The sequence below is a fragment of the Anser brachyrhynchus genome, assembly GCF_964034855.1.
Source record: "Anser brachyrhynchus genome assembly, chromosome: 1".
Classification (NCBI taxonomy): domain Eukaryota; kingdom Metazoa; phylum Chordata; class Aves; order Anseriformes; family Anatidae; genus Anser; species Anser brachyrhynchus.
Genome location: NC_137694.1, coordinates 104,599,484 through 104,621,160, shown reverse-complemented (window position 1 = coordinate 104,621,160; position 21,677 = coordinate 104,599,484). Strand labels below are relative to the sequence as shown.

Here is a 21,677-nt window from a genome sequence, read left to right as displayed (position 1 = left end):
GCTTTGGAAGTCATACAGCTGAGCAGTTAAGTGCATCTTTTCACTTGGTGTGGAGCCTGATGTCTGTTTGGAGACCTGCAGCTCCAAATGCAGGTTGTTCTATGAATACATTTACTATGTCAAACTTTTTTTTTTTTCCCTGAACCCCTCCATTTCTCAGTCTGCCAGACTAAGTTAAAACTAGTCTGTGTCCTGTGTTTGTGGAGATTTTAATGTGCTTTAAATATGGAAAGTGTCAACAGCTACCAGGGAATGGGGATGACTGGGAAAATGTCAAAAGAACAGCTGAAAAAGATAGCTTTTGTTTCTATGTCAAGTCCCCATGTAGAAAGCTTACCTCTCTCCTCTGATTCCCCTGCAAGAGGTTCTCTTGAATTAACCACATATTTATTTATTTTTTTATTGAGCATCTGCCAATGAAAGGAGTTGTATTGGCAATAGTTGCCTGGTGAGGGAACCCACTATTACCTTTCATTTCAGGGCAACTTAAAGTCACACTGCCTGATTTAGTGCCATTCACAGTCTGCTCCTGATGTCTGTCCTACAGTTAGAGGCCAAATGTGAACTCCGTTTTTGCCCCCCTCACAGTTTTTTCTTCCTTCCCATGTTTATTACAGCTCTGAAAATCTGTAGTATGGGTTGAGAGAATTCAAGTAATCTAATGTAAGGATTGAAATGGATGGATGGAAAATGGTACACCATACCAGTGGTTCATATATTCCAAACATTCTAACAAAAATTAAATCTTATACTGGGTTTTCTAAACTTCCCTGTGAACCAGCAATGCTGTGACATGATGTAAGGAGTATACTGTGTCTAGAAATTATTCAAATGCCCAGTATTATATTTTTCCTGAGCTTTTGGTGGGCTATAGAGATGTAAACTAGGTATCTGCTGCTGTCTAATGTCATTTAGGAGCACCAAAACCATCTGAGAGCTAGTGTTGTCAACTCTTTTTACAGCTTTACCTTTTGAAATGATAACATTGTCAAGAATTTCATCTTCTAGCTAAAAATAAAAAATAAAAAATCTAGTTATCATGGTTGTGGAGAAGATTTTTTAATCATGAAATCCAAAGAAAACAACAACAAAAAAAGGCTAAAAAGGAGTGTATCATGTAATGTTTTGGTAAGCTGATGTCAGGAAAGTTTCTGGAGACCTCAACCCTTACTTTTTGAACTTCTGAATTTGAATGAATAGGTCTGCTTTATGTTTGTTTTTTTTGGTTTGTTTATGTAATATATACATCATATGTATTTAGCCAACTAGGGCATGGCATATCCACACCTTCTTTTCTTCTTTTTTGTCTAGCTAGTTTTTGACATAGACTACATAGGCCATGCTCAAGTTTATCTTCAGTCCTCCTTTACTGTGGTATTTCTGAGCTTGTCTGACTTGGTGTGTCAGAGCGCTCTCCTCATTCTCTGGTTTATTGTGGGTTTGATGATTGTTGCTTTTGATTAATTAAAAAAAAAAAAAAGCCTTACTGTTATTTTCTTGCTACCCAGCTGAACATGACAGTACACAAAAATTTTGAACACTGTCATTTAACTGGGGAATCTCAGATGGCAGCTTGTGAACATTCTTTGTGGCTCAGATAATGAAACTATTAAAAAGGTAAACAGCTTTGGAATTAAGGCAGGGGAATGATCTTGTGTCCTTAGAAGACATTTGTCTTCTATATGGCTGACTGGAAGTGGCTGTATGATTTGAATTTGCTTTCTGAATGAAAGCTTTTACAGCTCCACTTAATTACTTCAGTCTCCACCGTAGGGGTTTATAAGTAGACTGCAATTTATTGTAGTTTTCAAGAGCTAGCAGCTGTCTGTTTAGGTTCAATTGAAAAAATTTCTGCTCCTACCTAGTGGCAGTTTAATAGCCCAGGAATGGTTAAGGATGAAGGGGACAGAGAGGCACAGAGAACTGAAGGGATTTGCCCAAGTTTGTCCTGATGATCAGGAGTAGAAACTGTCCAAGCAACTGGGATTCATAACCTGCAACCTAGTGCCTTTATCCTTTTACTTTATCCTTTTACTCATGGTGCCTTTGGCTCCTGCCAGGATATAATTGCTGAGATTTGAGAGACATTGCATTAAACTGCCTGGCTTCAGGAACTGGTTTTTAGAAGTGCAGTTGATCCTTGAGAAGAAATGTCAGTGTTAAAAGTGGCACCAACTACTAACTCCAAAGCAATGAAACAGCATCTGAGAAAATTTCAGCTCCAATGCTCAGTAATGAATAGATAATGCATCACTGCTTTGCTTTGTGTAGTCTTTCATACAGACTGAATCACTGTATGCATGCTTCAGAAAGTTAAATAACGCTTTCAAAATTAATGACATCAGCAGGAGAAGGAAATTAGGAGATGAAGACACAGGCAAGAGGACAGTTTCTGAGGAGAATTGGAAAGTGATAGAGAGTTAATGAACCAAACAGAAACTGGAGCAGGCTATTGTTTCAGAAGCATTTGTAGAAAAGGTTTCTATCTCCAGCATTAGTAGAAATCAAGCACACGATCGATTCACCTTTTAAGATAAACTTGAAGTAAAACCCCTCCTCACTGGGTATTTTTTTTGTTTCTTTAGTATAGCCTCAGTTTTCTAGAGAGGAGGATTTCTAACTCATGGATGGGATATGTTTGTCAACACAGGTTCTGAGTCTGCTTCTCCACGTGGCACCTTGGAGCTTCTAGCTGGCACCATTACCTCCAACGAGTGGAGCTCTCCCACCTCCCCTGAGGGGAGCAACGACTCAGGGGGCAGCGAGGCCTTGGACAAACCAATTGACAATGATGCTGAGGGTGTATGGAGTCCGGACATTGAGCAGAGCTTCCAGGAAGCGCTAGCCATCTACCCACCATGCGGACGGCGGAAGATTATCTTGTCAGACGAAGGCAAGATGTATGGTAAGGAGAAAGAAAGGACACATCACAGCATTTCAGACAGCCTACCCCGTGCAAGTCAGTTCTACCACTCTATGTTCTGAACGAATTCTTTCTTCTCAATCTACCCCAAGTTGATGCAGTTGGTCACTTCAAGGTGTATTTAGGAAAATCCACAAAGATTTTAATTAGCGTAAGATTTTAACATCCTGTACACATGTACATGTGCAAATCAGAAAGAATTAGAGGTTGGATGTCTTTTTCAGGGGAAAGTCAATAAGATAGGTCCCAGAGTTGGGCATGCTGCTGAACTAAATTTTGGGAAGATATGGCTCCATGATGTGACTAAGTCTATCTTTTAAGGTATCTCTCACTGCTGTCCCCAACATTCTTGTTATCCTAACAGGTAAAGGCTTGTGTGTCTGTTGCTATGAGACAGAAATTCAGCTCCTGAACCTCCCACTGACCCTGTTGGTGGTGTGCAAGCAGCTACAGTTAGTTTTTCTAGTTATACTTCTGAGATCTTAAGGACAGAAAACAGACTCTTTTGGATGCTCCCTTTCATTGCAGTTAGTCGTCTTTCAGTTCTGGCATGAATGCCTTTCACCTGTGAGTTGTTCTCAGCCAGCTAGCTAGTTACCCAGTCCTGAACACAGAAGCGCTGGCTTGCAGTTGCAGCGGAAGTCAACTTCTTAGGTAGTAGACGTGATTTTGAATCCATTTTTTTTCGACCTATTCCACAGTTAAACAATATTTCTTGATTTTTCTCCACAAAAAGAAAGTCCAAGCTGCATTCTCTACCTCAGAGTTTTGGAAGGAGCCACCTGGTACTTCTATGACTAAAAAGCAATACTCGGGTTGAGAGTGCGTGGTTGTTTTTAGTTAAAAGTCCAAGGTTAAAACTGTGCGTTAGCAAGGATCTTATGTAAGACAGACCTCTCTCTGCCCAGTCAGTGTTTTCTTTTTTCCTTTACAATTGAATCTGTGTCTCTTTGCAGACACCACCATGGGAGTGCCCTGCCCTGAAGTTTCATATGGAACACTTCACAAGTCATTCTGCAGATTTCTGTCCACCCATCAGGCCATTGTTCTTTGAATTAGGGATTAGATTACCCTCATTAAGAGGGCATGGGTGGGATTTTGTTTACACAGCCTTATCTGCAATTTGTGTTTTTAGTGGTTACATGCATCATTGTATCTGTAACAGAGCAATGTATGTTGAGTAAGACTGATCACCCTAAATTGCAATGTGTCAATATTCTGATGTAGACATCCATTCCTGACCTAGGTTGGCACTACTACTGTTATGGTTATGCCATGGAACTGCCCAAGGAACTGATCCATAATAATAACACAAAGAAAAAGGGAGAAGAAGTGAACTTCAATTTGCATAGGACTGCTGATATGTTTCATTGCCCAGCCACACAATTGCTTGTGATGATATTTAGAGAAAGAATGAGGATCTATAATTAAGGTGAGGACAGGACTGCTGCTTTCAGAAGCAATGCCTCCTTAAAATGTTATTCAAACTAAAGTCTTACTTGAAAATCCATCCCATGGTGCTTTATGGTAATGAAACATAGATTGGAGACGTGTTCCTTGCTGCTGTAAGTCTGTGCTGCTTTTCATGACAGATGACTTTTAAAATTACTGGTGAAACAGTTGTGTTAAAAGACTGTCTTCATTCACTAATCATTCTGTGCATAGCCTTTGAACTACTTCAGCTTTGGGGTTAATATGTCAGAGCAGGGAGTGAAATGGACTGGAAAAGAAATGAGAGAGCAAAAGTAAAAGTGAAGTAGAATGAACTACAGAAGCAAATGAGAATTAGCTGGGGTTTGATCTAGCATGGACTGGCATTTTGTGGAAAGTCTCTAACTGCAGTTGTGAGTTGGAGAAGGTAAATAACCTACTTGCAGGGTAAAAAGTTTAGGCTCAGCTCTGGGAGATGAAATGAACAAATTTTCTCCAACCCCTCGCTCATTACTCCAAATAGGACAGTGTCCCTGCTTGCCTTCAGTGCACCTGTTCCCAGCATGGATAGTTAGTTCAATGAACTCCTGACAGACGCCTAGGCTCGGATTTATGCCCTCCTTTGCTTACTAGTCTCTAGGATCCATGCCAAGGAAGCAGGGCACAGCCTGGGATCTATAGAAAGATATGACCGGGCAGGGAGAACAAATATAGTCCCTGATTTCATCTTCTCAATGCTTGTGAGCCAGGTCACAGAACAGGACAAGCTGTAGGTGGAGAGGGACCTGCCTCCAAGGGAAGGTTGTTTAGCTGTCCCATGACTGATTTGCACATAACACTTCTCCCGTCTCATTCAGTGCGTTACAGAAAACTGCATATGTGCGTTCTCCTTGAAAAATGGGAACAACAGGGTGATGGGATATCCCAAGTTGGAAGGATCTTAAAGTCCAAGTTCTGGCTCCACACAGACAAATCTTTTCATTGTTTCCCAGTAAGGACTGGCTTGTGTGGTACTATTCTGCATGACATTTCATTTACAAGGATCACTTCTGTGTGTGATTTATATAGTTTTCACCTGGTGGGAGGCAATTTGTTATCAGTTTAAAATTAGTAGCTTTTACCAGTAAACACATTGAGCAAGCTAAAGTGCACCAGGCCATTATGAAGAACTTGCACTGTTTTGTTTGAATACGTTTAAAATTGCACCACAATGTGCATTTCAGCTTATACACTGGCCTCGTGGTCATGTTCCCTACCCTCTTCAGAGTTCACATGCTTTTTGTAGCTTTTCAGGTAACATTCCACTTATTGCTGCTGTATGGAATGCATCAAGTGGACATGACTCCTGCTTCACCTGCAAGTCAGTCAAGTTCTTGATGCTTTTGCCTTTTTCTTTTTCTTTCATTATTTTTTTTACCTCCTAGACATGTTGTATTATTATAGGCAGCATCCTGATTGGATAATCCTATACCACAGCAGTGCTCACAATGCAAGCACTCACTGTCTCTACCAATAGGCTCTGCTTACCACCTGCTTGAGGCATGAAAAGCTGCTTTGTCCTGTTTTGTCGTATATGGGATCCTGATATGTTGATCTTTCTATTGACATTAATACCAGTGAGGCCAAGACACCATTAACTGACTGATCTGGTGCCTTCTGGTACCACTAAGGTCTTGCAAAGACGATTCTCATATTAGTGTTTCCTACAAGAATAACATGGGAGTACAGTATTACAAATCTGGCTTTTACATTGTCCATCTATGTTTTTATGTGGGAGAAATAATACCTATATCATTTATACCAAATAAACAATCACATAGTTCAGTGTTAAGAGTCAGTATTTCCTGGTATCTTCAGTATTGGTCTGGAGAAAGAGGAGAGAAAAATCTTAGTACCTTTGTGTGATTGCATGGAGATCCTTAAGAGCGAAACTCTCCCAACACTAATGAGCATGGAGAAATAAAAAGTAACTAGCAAAGTGAGATTTAGTTTAACAAAACACTGCTGAGCTGGCTTAGCCAAACAAACTTCTGAACACTGAACAAACATCTGGCTTAGAGCACCTTTCTGTAACGTGAGCTGGAATCGGTGGCTGTTCTGAAGGAAGCAGTAGTTCAGCAGATAGCTTTCAAATGGCTCAGTAGCTTCTGTGCTGAGCAGGGTGGAGCAGATAGCTGAGGGCACTCATCTCTGTCTTGTGTCATCTGTTTGTTTGTTAAAGTCCTGATGTGGCAAAGAGAAAATACCTAAAGATGTCCAAAACTCAGAGTCTGCATGATGGAAGAAACATAGTTAACTGTGTTAATAGTTAAAACCTGTAAGAGGCGGTGAACTGCAAAGATTTGAACTTGCAATATGAAATAAGCTGCTATAAAAGGTCATTCTGATGCTGAAAACTACCATATCTCAGGTAGTTCTTCCTACCCCTGTTCTGAAGTGTCTAGGTAAAATTGTAGAATATAGTCTTCATTTCAAAGGAATATGTTATGAGTTAATATTTTTCCCAACCTCAAAAATTAATCTAGTAAATCTGAAAAACAAACAAACACAAAGAAACATAAAACATACGCTGCCTGTCCCAGTTCATAAACACTTTTCCTCCATGAGTGGAAGGAGGAACATTACAGCTATTACAATTAATAAAATCTTCAAGACTTTTCATACTTTTGAGGTCTTAATACTTTCTTCTGTAGCTAGTTCAGCGTCTTGCTTGGTATTGTTTCAGTCAAAGCAATTGGAATATGCTGAGGATACACTCAGTTGCCACTGAACTGGCTGGCACAGGTAACCGCAAAATTTGGACTTGGGCTGTGATATCTCTCAGAGAAAGAAACTTCTGCAGTTCCTATTCCTACTGTGATTTTGACCTAATGAACCACAGAACGGTCCTTTATCCCACAGTTCTGGTAACAAAATGGAATCTCCCATTTTAAACACTAGAAGGTAAACAAAACGTAGATTCTGTCAGGATGCAGACTTTTCCATCTTGTTTTTTCTGGGGATAGATAGGTATGATGTTTTTGGGGTTGCTTAATAACAAAGCTTAATTTCACTGAGTCAGTTTTCAACTTTGCTTATGTGTAGTTCTAGTTCTTTGTTGTTAACTAGGTGGAACCAGATTTCTGGAGACTTTTGCAACAAATTAAACTTCTGCTGGAGTTTGTCAAGTTTCTACTTCCATCTCCTTTCTAAGCAGAATTTTGTTTTCTTAATATTAAATTATATGTCAGTTTAACTGCTCATTTTTCCATGTGAACATAAAAACAACTATTTTTTTTCTATGAGTTCCAAGCATTTCCTGAGTATTGAGATATTTACCACTTTTGAAATGCCTACCAACTAGGAAACTGCTTGCAATTGCAATTAAGAGAACTGATAACACCGTCTGTGGCATTTTTCCTTAACATGTTTGGTGAACAGAAATAAATTAGCAGTTTTATTGTGCCCTACATGTTGTCTGAATGACTGTGACTACTTTCTTTTTCTTCATTCCGCTGTTTAAACAATGGGCACATACCTTTTCATGTCCCTTTATGATTTTAGCAATTTTGTAGTCCTGTTTTTATATGTCAGGCCTAAAACCGAGTATGCTGTGTGGAATCAAGATTTTCCCACTATATCTGTCTGCAGCCACAGAGCTTTTCTCATGTTGATGTAACTTCCTTCATTAGCAACAGTGCACTGCTTTTTTTGGCTCTTCCTTTGGCTTTTTCATTTCTAAATTTCAAATGTTTAGTAATTCTCCAAGATAGAGCTGATCTGTAGCAGTTTACTGTCAACAGTGTAATTCTTCATGTTGTAAATTGCACAGAGTTTAATTCATTTCTAGTTTAGTAAGCCAGTCATATGCTTTGTAGTTGCATCCAATCCTTCTGTCTTATTACCTGAGAGATGGTTTCAATTTCATTTGTCAGCCTTTTCCCTTGTTTCAAGTCATCATTTTATTTCTGCTGTACTTCTGGATAACTACATGTTTCCAGTTGTTTTCTGAAAAGTTTGGTAGAAAGCCCCAGTGTTTCATTCCATTTTTAAAAACACTATTCCTTCACAATTGAATCCAAATATTTGCTAGTATGCTCTTAAATAAATCTGCTTTTAAATAAAGAAAATATTTGTTTATAACTTCAGGTTGAATCCAAAACCTGGGAACAAAATCAGCCGTGGAAAATGAAAATTAATCAAGTCCAGTGGCTTGGGTTTCTTTTTGCCTGAAAACAAGAACATGTAAATCTCTTCTGGCCAGGCTTTTGCAAACACATTACCAGAAGGATCTCAAAAACATGGACTGAGTTCTAAGAAGAGCAATGAGCATACCAGACTTAACATTGAACTCTGGGAGTTGAAGGGACTGATTTAGGAGGAAAGATTAAAGTAGCTAAATATACATAGCTTGGCTAAGTGATGACTGAATGGTGGGGGGTGGGGTGGACACATAATAACAGTCTAAAAATATTTGAAGGGTGTTAGCATTTAGGGGGGAGAGAGGGATTTTATGTGGAACATGTGAGCATGACTAGGATTAATGGTAGAGAAAGAAGGAATATAGGATGGATATCAGAAGAAGCTTCATGATAGCACGGTGCTCAGTACTGAGAGATCTCTTCCATGAGGAGTTAGAATAGAAAAGCTGTTATTTGAGATTTTTTAAATTGTATCAGATAAAACTAGTAAGGAATGTATTTGTAAAACTAGTGCTAAAGTATGCCCTGGTGTAGCAGAGTTTTGTATAAATGAGGCTTGGATTATAGATTGGATATAATTTTATACAGCATTTTAATGCAGGAAATAGAAAACAGTGGCCATTAATTGGTGATGAAATATTGCTTTCCACTTTGAATATCTGTGGATTTTTTTCAAAATTGTTAGTACTATGTTACATACTGTTCGTGGCTTCATTTGAACCAAAAAAGTTAATTAGACCAATGAAGGCACAGACTTCTCAAGTCTGCAACAGGAAAAGCAAGCTTCAAGATAAATACAAGGAATGCTTTCTCTGAATTTGTCTTAATTCTGTTGATTATTGAGGAGGATGATGGCATTTCTCAAGCAAGGGTTTGCATCTACAGAGAGCTGATGAGCATCAATGCACAGACTGCACGTGAAAAAATTAGCCTTTTTTCTTTTACAGTGCAAGTAAATAAAATCTGTCACATGAATGAAGTCTCTCTTATAGGTGTGTCTTAGAGCTGGAGGGCAGGTGTGATGTAAAACTTAGCAAAGCCTTATGTCATATTGCATATCAAAACATCCCTGTACATTTGTTAAGCAAAATGAAGACAAGTCAACATAGCCTTTCGAGGTTCCAGCGCCTTAAGGGGTGGCCCCAAAAGGAAGGAAAGATACTTGATCAGAAAAAGACTATTACAGCTATAAAATGAGGAAGCATTCTCATTTGTATAGGATCCAGATAATGAACACAGGAGAACTAGGACCGTGTGTTGGTTTTAACAGTTGCTCATTAGCTAATCCATAACAAACCCTGTATTGTCTGTGTACAGCAAAGATCTGGGCAGCAAAACTGTGAAGGCTGTGTGTAATTTGTACCCAAACAGATGGTCTCACAAGTCTATTGGTCACTGGCAGAGCAGACTTAAACCTCTGGCCTGGGTGCACCTGCTGCTGAAGGGTACGTAGCAGCTGTTCCTCATTTTTGTCACCTTGAACTTCTGACCCATCCTCTGGGTACTCCTTCAAATTCTCTGGAGCTCATTGCATGCACGCATGCAGACACAGTCTTGCTTTATCCCTAGCTTTTTGAACAGGAAATAATGCTGTTTTCATTGAAAACCTTCCACCTAAAATGTCTTTAAGAATCACTCTCTTCCCCAGAGCATGATTTGCACAGTAATCACAAATCCCTTTTCAGGAACTTGGTGTCTACAGACTGGAATGCCAGTCGTGTAACCAGCTCCTGATGAAAGAACACAATAGGAGTAACCCAAACTGTTGATTGCAAGTGCAGGGGGCATAGACCTACTTCTAATCACAATGGTGTTACAGGGAAACACACGTATGAGTGTGTTATTTAGCACAATGGTATCTGGAACCTTCACTGGGGTTTCTAAGATTTTCTTCAATATGAACAGCGTGTCATCATCTTTACTTGCAGAACTATAAAAAACCTTCAAAGGTTATCTCCTCTGTTCCTGGGCACAGAGGCAGAGCCAGCTCTACTTAAGCTGTTCTTGTGTAGCCCGATATTTTTATGGCTAAAATTGGAGGAAAGTGATTCTAGGTACGGCAACCTTTGTCTACAAAATAAATGAAGCACCTAGATATTTGTGAATTTCCTTCTGGATCCACATGCATTTTTGGGTATTCCTTGCAGGTTAAATAGATTTGTCAGCCTCCTGTTCCTGCTTTTGTGCCAGTGCCTGAATCCTGGTTGCCCAGCTATCAGGTTACATTATAAACTGTAAGGGAACATGTGTTTAAATAATGTAGAACAGAACTGCTCCAGTGTTAGGTGCAAAAAGAAAGAGGGGGAAAAATCACAAGCCACTGTAAAGAAATGTTATGAGCTTGGCAGAATTCAGCTATTATCCAGACAAGATCCTGGGTAGCTACCCAGAACAAAGCCTTCATTTCTGTGAAGCTTTTCTGTCCATGTTCTCTTATAACCAGCAATGATCAGTACTTAATTTTCACTTCTTAGAGAATGTATTGACATGATCTATGGAATAATCTGGTGAGAGGGAGTTAAGGAAAAAGGCAAATGCTTTTTCAGCAGTAGTCAGCCATTCAGTTAAGCTCGGCTTCCCAAAACCTATAACCTGATGTCTTAAAGTAATCTTCCACATACAAAGAACTGGGTCCTGGTGTTCAGGTTAGTGAAGCAGCCAAAACACAAGAGCTAAGCTAGACCAGACCAAATGCCTTGAGAACTGAATAGTCCTGTGTTGGTCATGCAGCAACTGGCTGAACAGATCTCACAGATCCCTTTTAGCTCTGATTTCTGTCATGGCTGGAACTCTGAATATTTGATTATCTTGCCATCTGGGCACATGCGCAAGATTAGCACTTGGGCAGAAATCTGCAAGAAACAGTGTACTGTTGGTGCCAACAAAGGCAGCTGAGTGCAAAAGGAGGAGGACGGGAGGTGCTGAAGTTTTGGTATCCTTTGAGGCAGTATCACCGAGGACTATTGAGAGTTGCTTTCAGATGCCCTTCAGCTATTGGAAGTTACTGAAACAGGCGGACAAAACGTTAATTGACCTAAAAGAGAGTTTAGCTGATGTCTGATTGTGTAATGTAGAACTTGGATTCATGGGAACTAGAGGATGTTGTTATAGTTAAGCATAGGTTTCAGTGCTACCCTCAATGGTAATGTTTTTCTAACAACATGGGCCTTAGTGAGGAAAATATTCTTGTGCCTGTACAACATTGTCATTCTCAGGTGGCCTATGAGACTGAAAGTTTGACATACCTTTCCATGCATGACTCTTATTGGCTCTTTCCTGTGTTACCTGATGCCACACTTTGTGGCATATTAAAGACTCATTACTGTATGTAGCTGCTTTGGTGTGATTTTGGGATTTCCCAGATAAAATCAGTCTAAACGATTTCTTTAAGGTTCTCATCAATCTTAGTTCCTGTCAACTTACTGGATTAGCTTACATTTCTATGACCTGAGGTGATAATGTGGGAAAACAAAGCTGATGAGGCTGTTCAGCTGATGCACTGAAAAACACCGTACTCAAGGCTGACGGTTGGTACTGAACTGCATAGCCTGGAGCTTCCCATTAGGGTAATGGTGAGGGATTGCTACGTGCATGCATTGCTGCACTCCTTTCCAAGGAATAACCTCCTGTACCTTTGGGGTTTTAATTAGGAGGTACTTTAATTCTGTCTTTAAACAAATAAATTATGTACAGGAAGAACATTACCCATTCTCTTACCAGTCTATGTTCTACATTTAGGTGGAATACAATTCCAAGCTAGTTTCTCTGCTGGCCAAAATTGTTTTAAGAAGTTCTACCCTGATGCTTACTCTATTCTCTCTGCTGTGCCAGCACGACTGGAAGGAAAAAACAAACAGACAAACAAAAAAAAAACAGCCCACAAACCCAGAACCAACCAAAAAACCAACAAACCCCATCCCCACCCCACCCCCCCAAAAAAAAACAACCCAACCCAAACAAACAAATAAACAAACCTCACACACCTAATAAACAAAAACAACAAAATCAAAGGGGGGTGCTTATTTTTTAATTTTGGCAATTAGAGTAGTATACGTCTGCTCCCCCCTTCCATCCTCCTTATTCCAGAAATTTAGTTGGATTCGCTGCACACAGGAGATAATGAAATATTTTATGGGCAGAAATGACCAGCTGAGGAAAGGGGAAGCTCTTCAAGTTGAATGAAGAATTTGTTGCTGTAACTACTCACGAGGTGACTGATTTTACACCTATCTCCACTCATTGTTTGGAACCAATAAGAAGAACTCTGTATTTATTAACCCTCATTCATGTATCTTGCTTGAAACATCTTAAACTGGCCATCAAGGAAGAGCATTTTCTGAATGCAGTTAGCCGTTTTTGTGTTTCTAGGTGCGGATTTAATTTATACAGTGAAAAAGAGAATTGCATTCTCAGCAAAAAGACTTTTGATGTGACACAGTTTCGTTTTTTAGATTGGTTATTAAATGAAACACTTGAGTTTTATGACCACAAGCAAATTTTCCCTTATATGAGGGGAAGAAATCATATTTTGTCATCTTTGCAAAGTACATTTAGATTCAGAGTTGAAAAGTGCAGCATCTTCTTTCTAAAAGAGTGTATGTCTAATGAAGAGATGATGGTCTAGCTTAACTAACATGTCCTGCCCAAGCAAATAAAGCTTTAACTTCTTTAAAAGTCTTCTTAACGGCTTTAAAAGTTCTTTAACCGGGTTGTTGCACTCAAAGAGTCAACAACTCAGTGTCTAGGTGGAGACAAGTGACAAACCTCAGGAGACAGTATTGGGAACGGCACTATTTAACATCTTTGTCAGTGATATGGACAAGTGAGATTGAGTGCACCCTCAAAAAGTTTGCCAATGTCACCATGTTGTGTGGTGTGGTTCACATGCTGGAGAGAATGGATGTCATCCAGAGGGACCTGGACAGGCTTGGGAGGTGGGCCTGTGAGAACCTCATGACGTTCAACAAGGCTAACTGCAAGGTCCTGCAACGAGGCCAGGGCAATCCAAAGCACAAAAACAGGCTGGGTGGAGAATGGATTGAGAGCAGCCCTGATGAGAAGGACTTGGGGGGTGTTGGTTGACAACAAGATCAGCGTGAGCCAGCAATGTGTGCTTGCAGCCCAGAAAGCCAACCGTATCCTGGGCTGCATCAAAAGGAGCATGGCCAGCAGGTTGAGGAAGGTGAATTTCTTCCCCCTCTGCTCTGCTCTCGTGAGACCCTACCTGGAGTAATGCGTTCAGCTCTGGGGACCCCAACAAAAGAAGAATATGGACCTATTAGAGTGAGTCCAGAGGAGGGACATGAGGATGTTCAAAGGGCTAGAATACCTCTCCTTATCGAGACAGGCTGAGGGAGTTGGGGTTGTTCAGCGTGGAGAAGAGAAGATTCTAGGAAGACGTTATAGTGACCTTCCAGTACCTAAAGAAGACCTACAAGAAGGCAGGAGAGGGACTTTATCAGGGAATGTTTTGCTATGACAAAGGGTAATGGCTTTGAACTAAAAGAAGGTAGATTTTGATTAGATCTAAGGAACAAATTCTTTACTGTGAGGGTGGTGAGGCACTGGAACAGGTTGCCCAGAGAAGCTGTGGATGCCACATCCCCGGAAGTGTTTAAGACCAGATTGGATGGAGTTTTGAGCAACCTGGTCTAGCGGGAGGTGTCCCTGCCCACGGTAGGGGGGTTGGAACTGGATGGTCTTTAAGGTCCCTTCCAGCCCAAACCATTCAAAAATTCTATGATTCTGCTTCATTTCGGAGGACGAAGGAGCTGAGCAATTTGCACAGTCAAATAATGAAAACAGATACGTCAAGACAGAGCTGAAGATGTGGTAGTACTAAGCACTTCATAATCATGCTTGCATTGATATGATTGCTTTGTTTTTTTTTTCAGAAGGACTAGCTCAGCTTTTTTTCTTGAGTCTTCATCTCAAAATTTTATTGTAGGAACTGCAATGATCTCAGAGATTTTTCTCATGGAAGGTTAAAACAGAAAATTCAAGAATGGTAAGAGTGATGAAACTCCCATCTCACCGCTGAATATAAAGTTCTGTGGTATGTGTAACTGTGCTACAGGAACTCAAACTTGACTGCTAAGCACTGTAATTCTGCAGTGGCAGGGGAGAGATGTCTTCATAGTATAGACCAGTGCACTGCAGTAAACTGCTATGTGTTTTTCTATGGTCTGTTTCATGCAAAGGGATCCCAGTATGATGATCATAACTATATATTAAGTTTTTTTATTGCTTCCTGATTATGTCTGGATTCAGTATAGAAGTTAGGAAGAAAAATACAGGTTGTTAAAAATTGTGAAAGAAATCTGATCAGAGTTAAGTTTGTTAATATATCATTTAAAGAGTTGTCTGCAACTCCTGTCTCAAAATGAATATGCCACTCTTGAGACTGTACACTGTTGTTGGGGCCAGTTGCCATATGGATTTGCCACAGTTGCAGTCCAGATTAATGGGAAGAACAAGACACCATGCTGCATTACTTGCTCAGTATATTTAATTTATAGTTACTGTTGAAGACTACAGAACAGTGATGAGCAAACATCAGAGTTTAGAGATTAATGGTTGGGAAGTGGAGGATGAAGGGTCCCAGGGAGGGGTGAATAGAGAGATGGTCATTGCATTTTTCTTTTTTTATTGACTTTGGGGATAGCCTCAACTCTGGTATTGAAAGTATGAGTAGAAGCGAGAGCGGAAGCAAAGGGGTGGTGGTGGTGAGGAATTGAGCCTTTCAAAGAGTCTGGGTGCTGAACGTCATCACTGTATTATATATGCGAAATACAAAGACAAAATTCAGAAAGAGGGTGAGAAGCAACTGCAGAAGAGATAGAGTTCAAAGTCTAAAACTTCATAGACAAGCTCACTAATTAGGAGATCTTAAGGTTGAAAACAAGCAAGCTAAGGAATCAAGAAAGATGCGACATTAATGATTGCCAGCAGTCAAGAAAGATAGGAAGGGTTGAAGGGAACCCAGGCCAGAAAAGGAAAGGTCACATACTGCATTTTGTCTAGCTTTGGACAAGTTAGGCTGGGAAACTGGGAAGCTAACAGAAGATTCTCACCAAGTCTTGGGTACGAAAAAATGATTTGTGTCAGAGGGATCTAATAAAGCCAGCATAAAAACTAATGTTAAGGATGATATCAGTAAGAATTGAGTGTTTGTGCATCTTGCTGAGAAGATGGTATTAGCCAACAGAAAGGTAAAAATGTGGTTTTAAAATATGCAGCCCTGTTTGTGGAAAAGGCGATGCCCAGGAAGTCATTTAGTGTAGCTGGGAGGAGGAAGCAACGCACTGAGTGGCAGAAAATAAGGCTGTGCAAGGAGGTAGGGACCAGGGCAGAGGCCAGTGGCAGTTAATCCCATATTGTACATGCTCTCATGAACATAATATGATTTTGTCTTAAGTGTCATTCTGGAGTAACTTAAGACTTGCTGGGTGGTTAGTTTTGCTTCATATACATAGAATCACGGAATCATTGAATAGGCTGGGTTGGAAGGGACCTTAAAGTTCATCTAGTTCCAGCCCCGCCACCCCCCCCCCCCCCTCCCCCACCCCCCCAAGTCATGGGCAGGGATGCCACCCACTAGATCACGTTGCCCTGGGCCTCATCCAACCTGGTCTCGAACACCTCCAGGGATGGGGCATCCACAGCTTCTCTTGGCAAGCTGTTCCAGTGCCTCACCACCCCGAGAGAAGAATTTCCTCCTAACCTCTAATCTAAATCTCCCCTCTTTTAGTTTAAAGCCATTCCTTTTTGTCCTGTCATTGTCTGCCTGAGTAAAAAGTTGCTCTCCATCTTTTTTATAAGCCTCCTTTAAGTAATGAAAAGTTGCAATAAGGTTACCCAGAGCCTTCTCTTCTTCAGGCTGAACATCCCCAACTCTCTCAGCCTTTCTTCATAGGAGAGGCTCTCCAGCCCCTTGATCATCTTTGTGGCCTTACTCTGGACCTGTTCTAACAGATCCACATCCTTCTTGTGAAGTCTGAAATGATAGTTGAGGTGGTTTTCTTGACCTTGCTTTGATTAACCTTTCACTGGATACACCTGGATAGTTGCTTTTTTAGATCTCTTGTCTTTGCTGCACTTCACAGGTAGGTAGGTGTACACAGTAGCTTTGGGATCAGAATAGATATTGCTACCAAGAAGCAGATACTTTCATGCAGTTTCCTTCTGGAAGGATTTTGCAGAAATCATGATGGGTTCTTTGTTCTCATCCATCACAGAAGAGTGCTTTTAGTTCTTCTACCTGTCTTTGACAACAGATGTGCAACAAATATCAAAGCTTAAAGAGAAACATTTTCTGTCTCTTGTACAAGTGGTAATATACCAGTACTAGCAGAAAGCCAGCATGAAGCTTTGAGGGGGTTTGGAAGTGCTTTCTATCTGTGGAATTTCAGTGATTTTTTCCCCCTCTCCCTTGTAATTAGGCACTTCTCTCCTCTTACACTGAAAGGATCACAGGTGTAGAATGGAGAATCAAAAAGTCACTTTACTCACTTCTGTTAGCAGTGTCTTCCTGGTAGCTGCTGAAATGCACAGTTTTGCAATTCAGTGTGAGAGGGAGCGTGAGTTAAATTGATGCCATTAGAAATTTATTTGTGAGGAGTGTGAAATAAAGAACACGACAGAGTATCTCTTTACTTCTCTCTCTCTCTCTCTCTCTCTCTCTTTTTCATGTCATGCTTCCACGGGGAAGGCTTCAGGGGAGGATAAAGAGCTTTTGGGTCCTGGGCTGCAGTTGGTATGTTGGCTAGAGCTTCATGAAACCCAATGCGTGGTTTCGACAGAGGAGGCACAACTGTTGGCAGGTTCTGGTGACCATGGCAGGCCTCAGCAAGAGTTATTCTAAGAACACAACATATGATCAGATTACTGAGGGACACTTTACACAGCTCTAAAAAATGAACCATCCAATGTTTTATGACAGCTCTGCCTGTTGTGGCCAAGTGAGGAGTGCTAGCCTTTGCTTACCCAACAGCCAGAGCTGTGAAACAAATAAAATGCTTGCCATAGGCTATGAGCCTTCAGACTTTCAGTAGAGTAGCACCTGCTTACATCTAACTTCTGATAAACAAAGGACACTTAGGACTTGTTTCTCTTGCAGTTTTGGTTCATGGTAATTTAATACATTCTTGCTGCAGAGATTACTGAGCTTGGCAATTTGCATAATTCCATCTTTAATAATCCCTGTGTTGCTAATGTCTTTGGGGGGGGGGGGGGGGGGGGGGTTGGTCTGTTCTTTTGCTACCAGTATCTTTATTTTCTTTACATACTTTGCCACCCTTCTTTTTTTCCTGGTTTTGTAGGGACACAATTCTGGAAGAGGAAGTCTTGTATGTTTATATGAAAGGTGGCAAGCAGGAAAGTGAATTCTAAATCTGGAAACTGGGGGATGCATATTTAAATGCTCTCTCTGTAAAGAATTTCTACACCAGCTTCTAATACGTATAATTTTTATAATAATTTCCCTTCCTCTCAATGTTCTCCAATGTAATGGCATTGCCTGCTTTGCAATATTTGCTGATTTTGTCAAAGACAAAGAGTTAAATATACACTTTAGGAAACAATTTCCACTTCCAAAGGCTCAACTTCAATTTATTGCCTCTCCAACCCACGTTTCAGTCTCAGCTTCCCTAGTTTTATTCTCTGTATTTATTCACTTAGTCCCTCCTAGTTCCTTTGGTGATGTGGCAGATGGTGCAATTTTTTTCCTCCAGTGCTCCTTATTTCTTACTGTGCCTCTCTGTGCCTCTGCTCTTACATGGTTTCTCCTTGGCCTGCAGTTGTTTCAGAGTTGTCCCTGCTCTGGCATGAGTCCTCCATGGGCTGCAGTTGCCTCTGTAACCTCTCTGCCATGGAGCACCTCTTTCCAAAATTACTTTGCCAGCCTTATCCCCAAGAATATCTCCTTCTACGTCTCATCCTTTTCTTCTTTTTTTTTTTTCTTTCTTTTTTTTTTCTTTCCTCCAAATGTATCTTTTCACACATCTTGCATGTCTCCTTTTGCACATCCTCACATCTCTTTTTTGTGGTTCCTTTTGTCTGTCTCCTCTTGTGTCTCCTGCCTCTAGAGGCTATTGCCCTTTCTGAAATGTTTGAGCAAAGGTGGCATGTGGTTCTCTGACTGGTTGAGGTTTTGGCACATAAAGGGATGTTTTCATCCATTTTGGAGATGGCTAGAATCAACTGTGACTGGCACAAGGCTGTTCATGGCATCTTCTCACACAAATATAGCCTTGCAGCTCTCTACTATTGAAGCAGAGTAGTGCTCTGTCAGACTGGTCAGTTTGTATAATTTATTGACTTCCATGGAATCACAACAAATCTAATCTTATTCTGTACCATCTATTATACCTGTCTGATAATCCATTAAAATTTAGTTATGCAAGGATGACCCATACTTCAGTAGTGTCTGTAGTGTTTCTATGTGTTCAAATTGTAGTATAACCCAATGTGCATCCTTTTGAATTTGTCTGCATGAAATTCTTCACATCCACTTCTTCTCAAGGCTAGTTTTTCCTCTCCCATTAAATCATTTTCCCTTGTCCCACAACAGGCCATCTTGATGTATATACATTTTCCTTCTTGTTTCTTTGTAGATAGTGTGTTTTGAGCACCTTGTCTTTTTCTGCCTATTTCCCACATTTAAATTGTGCCAAACCGTCCTGAAATTTTAGATATTCCAATATCTATGGGAGCAGCACCTCTTAGCATCACTTCAGTAGTTACTTACCTTGCAACTTGGATCCATGTCCAACACATGGAGACTTTGAAGAACTATAAATATTATTCCTGGCACTAGAGAAAGGTGGTCTGGATATTTGTCACTAGTAATGGGTATTAGCTTTGTAAAAATGGTTACACTGGTTGAAAAAACAGCCAGGTGAAATGTAGCAACAATAGCATCTCTTCCCATAAAACTCTCTTGGGGCATGTCACTATGCTATGCTGAAACTGGGAACTGAAGAGGTCAGTGATTATATGCTGCGCATTGTGTATCTGGCACAAAAGCAGTTCTTAATTTGTGTATAGAGGAGCTGGAGCTGGTTTCTTGTCTCAGCTACAGACCTGATCCTTCCACAAGGAGAATAAGGAGAACTTTGGTGATGATACCATTAGAAAAAGATTAACATCTGTAAATGTAAAACACTTTACCATCCCTACCTGTACTTTGGTGAACATGGCCTAAATGCAATCATGGAAATTTGCATTCTTTCTCTGAAATAGATGGAATTAGTAACATTGCCAGCCCTTCCCTAAAGGTTTGGCTGATGAATCTGTAGCACAGAATCCGTCCTTACATTCTTTTTTTTTTTTTTTTTTTTTTTTCTGTCTTGAGTTACACAAGGATTTAGAATAAAACCAATGTTTTCAAGGAAGAGTAAACTCTCTGAATAAAAATCACATTTCTTCTCACTGCTTGCTTTCTTGATGTCTGTAATGTCCTAATGCACAAGTTTTTCCCATACATTTTCCATAGAAAATAAAATCTTTTTAACAGTTATAAATAAGCTTCACAAGAGCTGTGGCTTTGCATCCCAGTTTATTCTTGTTCCATTCCTCAAACAGTTGCAGCCATATAAGACATTGCAGCCATATACTTCCCACTCCAAATTTTAATTGAGGTACTCTATCACTACTAGTGTGGTCACCACAGCTGTGTTATTTTGCAGAGCCTGCTCTTTCTGTCGTGTTTCCTGCCTTGAATCAGCCTAGAGTTCAGATGTGTAGCTACTGCTTTTCTATTTCTGCTTTTTATTCCTCCATCACACTCCTGCTCAAAAAAAAAAAAAAAAAGACAAAAAAATAAGGATATTTGTTAAGAGCTGATACATGTGAGCCAGTTTATGGAACTGCATAGTCTGCCTTGTATCTTGGTGTTCATTCAGTTCTGTGGTGATAGCTGTGAATCAAGTCTAAACCTTATTCTCCTGTTCACTCCTGAAGTTGTCAGTAGCGCAGCCTTCTGTTTCTCTTCCTGATTTTTAAATTCTGGATCTCATTCTTCTGCAGTTTCTTGCTGTCATTCCAAGCAGTTTCAAATTCTGTACTTGTAACTTTGTAGCTTCATGTTTCATTGTGTTTTTCATTCATGTTGCTGATAATAAATACCATTTTCCTCATTTATCACTGTGACTGTCTTTTCTTTGTATCCCTGCACTGGCCTCTCATTTTCCTACACTGCTCATTCCCTTGGCCCTGAAGGACCTATTCTGCCTGTCTCAGCCTGCAATGGCTGTTTGTTCTATATTCAGACAAGGATTTCTTCACCTCTTTCAGACAGTGCCCCACATTCCTGCTTATTGGAACTCCCCATAATCTTCCACAAAACTAAGCTTACCTGTCTCTGTCTTCTCTGAAGAATTTACTGTATCATTTCACACTCCAAAATCCCATGTAACCATTTTCATGTATTTACCTATTGTTTGTTTTCTTAGTCTTAGTTTCACAGAATGAATGGCAGAATCATTTAGGTTGGAAGGGTTCTCTTGAGAGATTCCTCATTTACTACAGCAAATTGCCCAAGACTGTGTCCAGTTGGGTTTTGAGTATCTCTGAGGATGGATACTACACAACCTCCCTGGGCAACCTGTTCCAGTATTTGACCACCCTCACAGTAAATAACTGTTTTTTGTTGGTGTTCCCCCCCCCCCCCCCCCCCCTTTTTTTTCTTGTATTCAGGTGGAATTTCATGTGTTTCATTTTGTGATCATTGTCTCTTGTCCTGTGCACTACTGAGAAGAGAGTGGGCCCTTCTTCATTCACTCCCATCAGGCATTTATAATCATTGGTAAAACTATCCAAGAGTCTTCTCTAGGCAGAGAACAAGCCCAGCACTCTCAGTCTTATGTGAAAGATGTTTTAGTCCATTAATCTTCTTTCTATCTATCTATCTATCTATCTATCTATCTATCTATTTATTTTTGATGGACCTTTGCTGGACTTAATCCAGTATGTCCATATCTTTCTTGTGCTGAGGAGCCTCAAACTGGACACAGTACTCCAGATATCTCCTCAGCAGCACTGAGAAGAGGGGAAGGATCACCTCCCTTGACCTGCTGGCAATGCTCTTCCTAATGCAGCCTGGGATGCTGTTGCCCTTCTTAGCTGTAGGGGCACATTCCTGC

General features: G+C 40.4%; 1 protein-coding gene across 3 annotated transcripts in view; it reads left to right on the top strand.

Moving 5' to 3' along the window:
• The window catches only part of TEAD4 (TEA domain transcription factor 4), a 60,067-nt gene that overhangs the window by 12,763 nt on the left and 25,627 nt on the right, over window positions 1-21,677 (top strand). For 2 of the 3 annotated variants that reach the window (XM_080577376.1, XM_080577377.1), the window contains exon 3: window positions 2,651-2,905. The exons of the other annotated variant lie outside the window; for it this stretch is intronic. In XM_080577376.1, coding sequence (XP_080433502.1) covers window positions 2,899-2,905 — 7 coding nt within the window. In that variant the 5' untranslated portion in view covers window positions 2,651-2,898. The remainder of the gene's footprint in view (window positions 1-2,650; window positions 2,906-21,677) is intronic. 3 annotated transcript variants of the gene reach the window in all.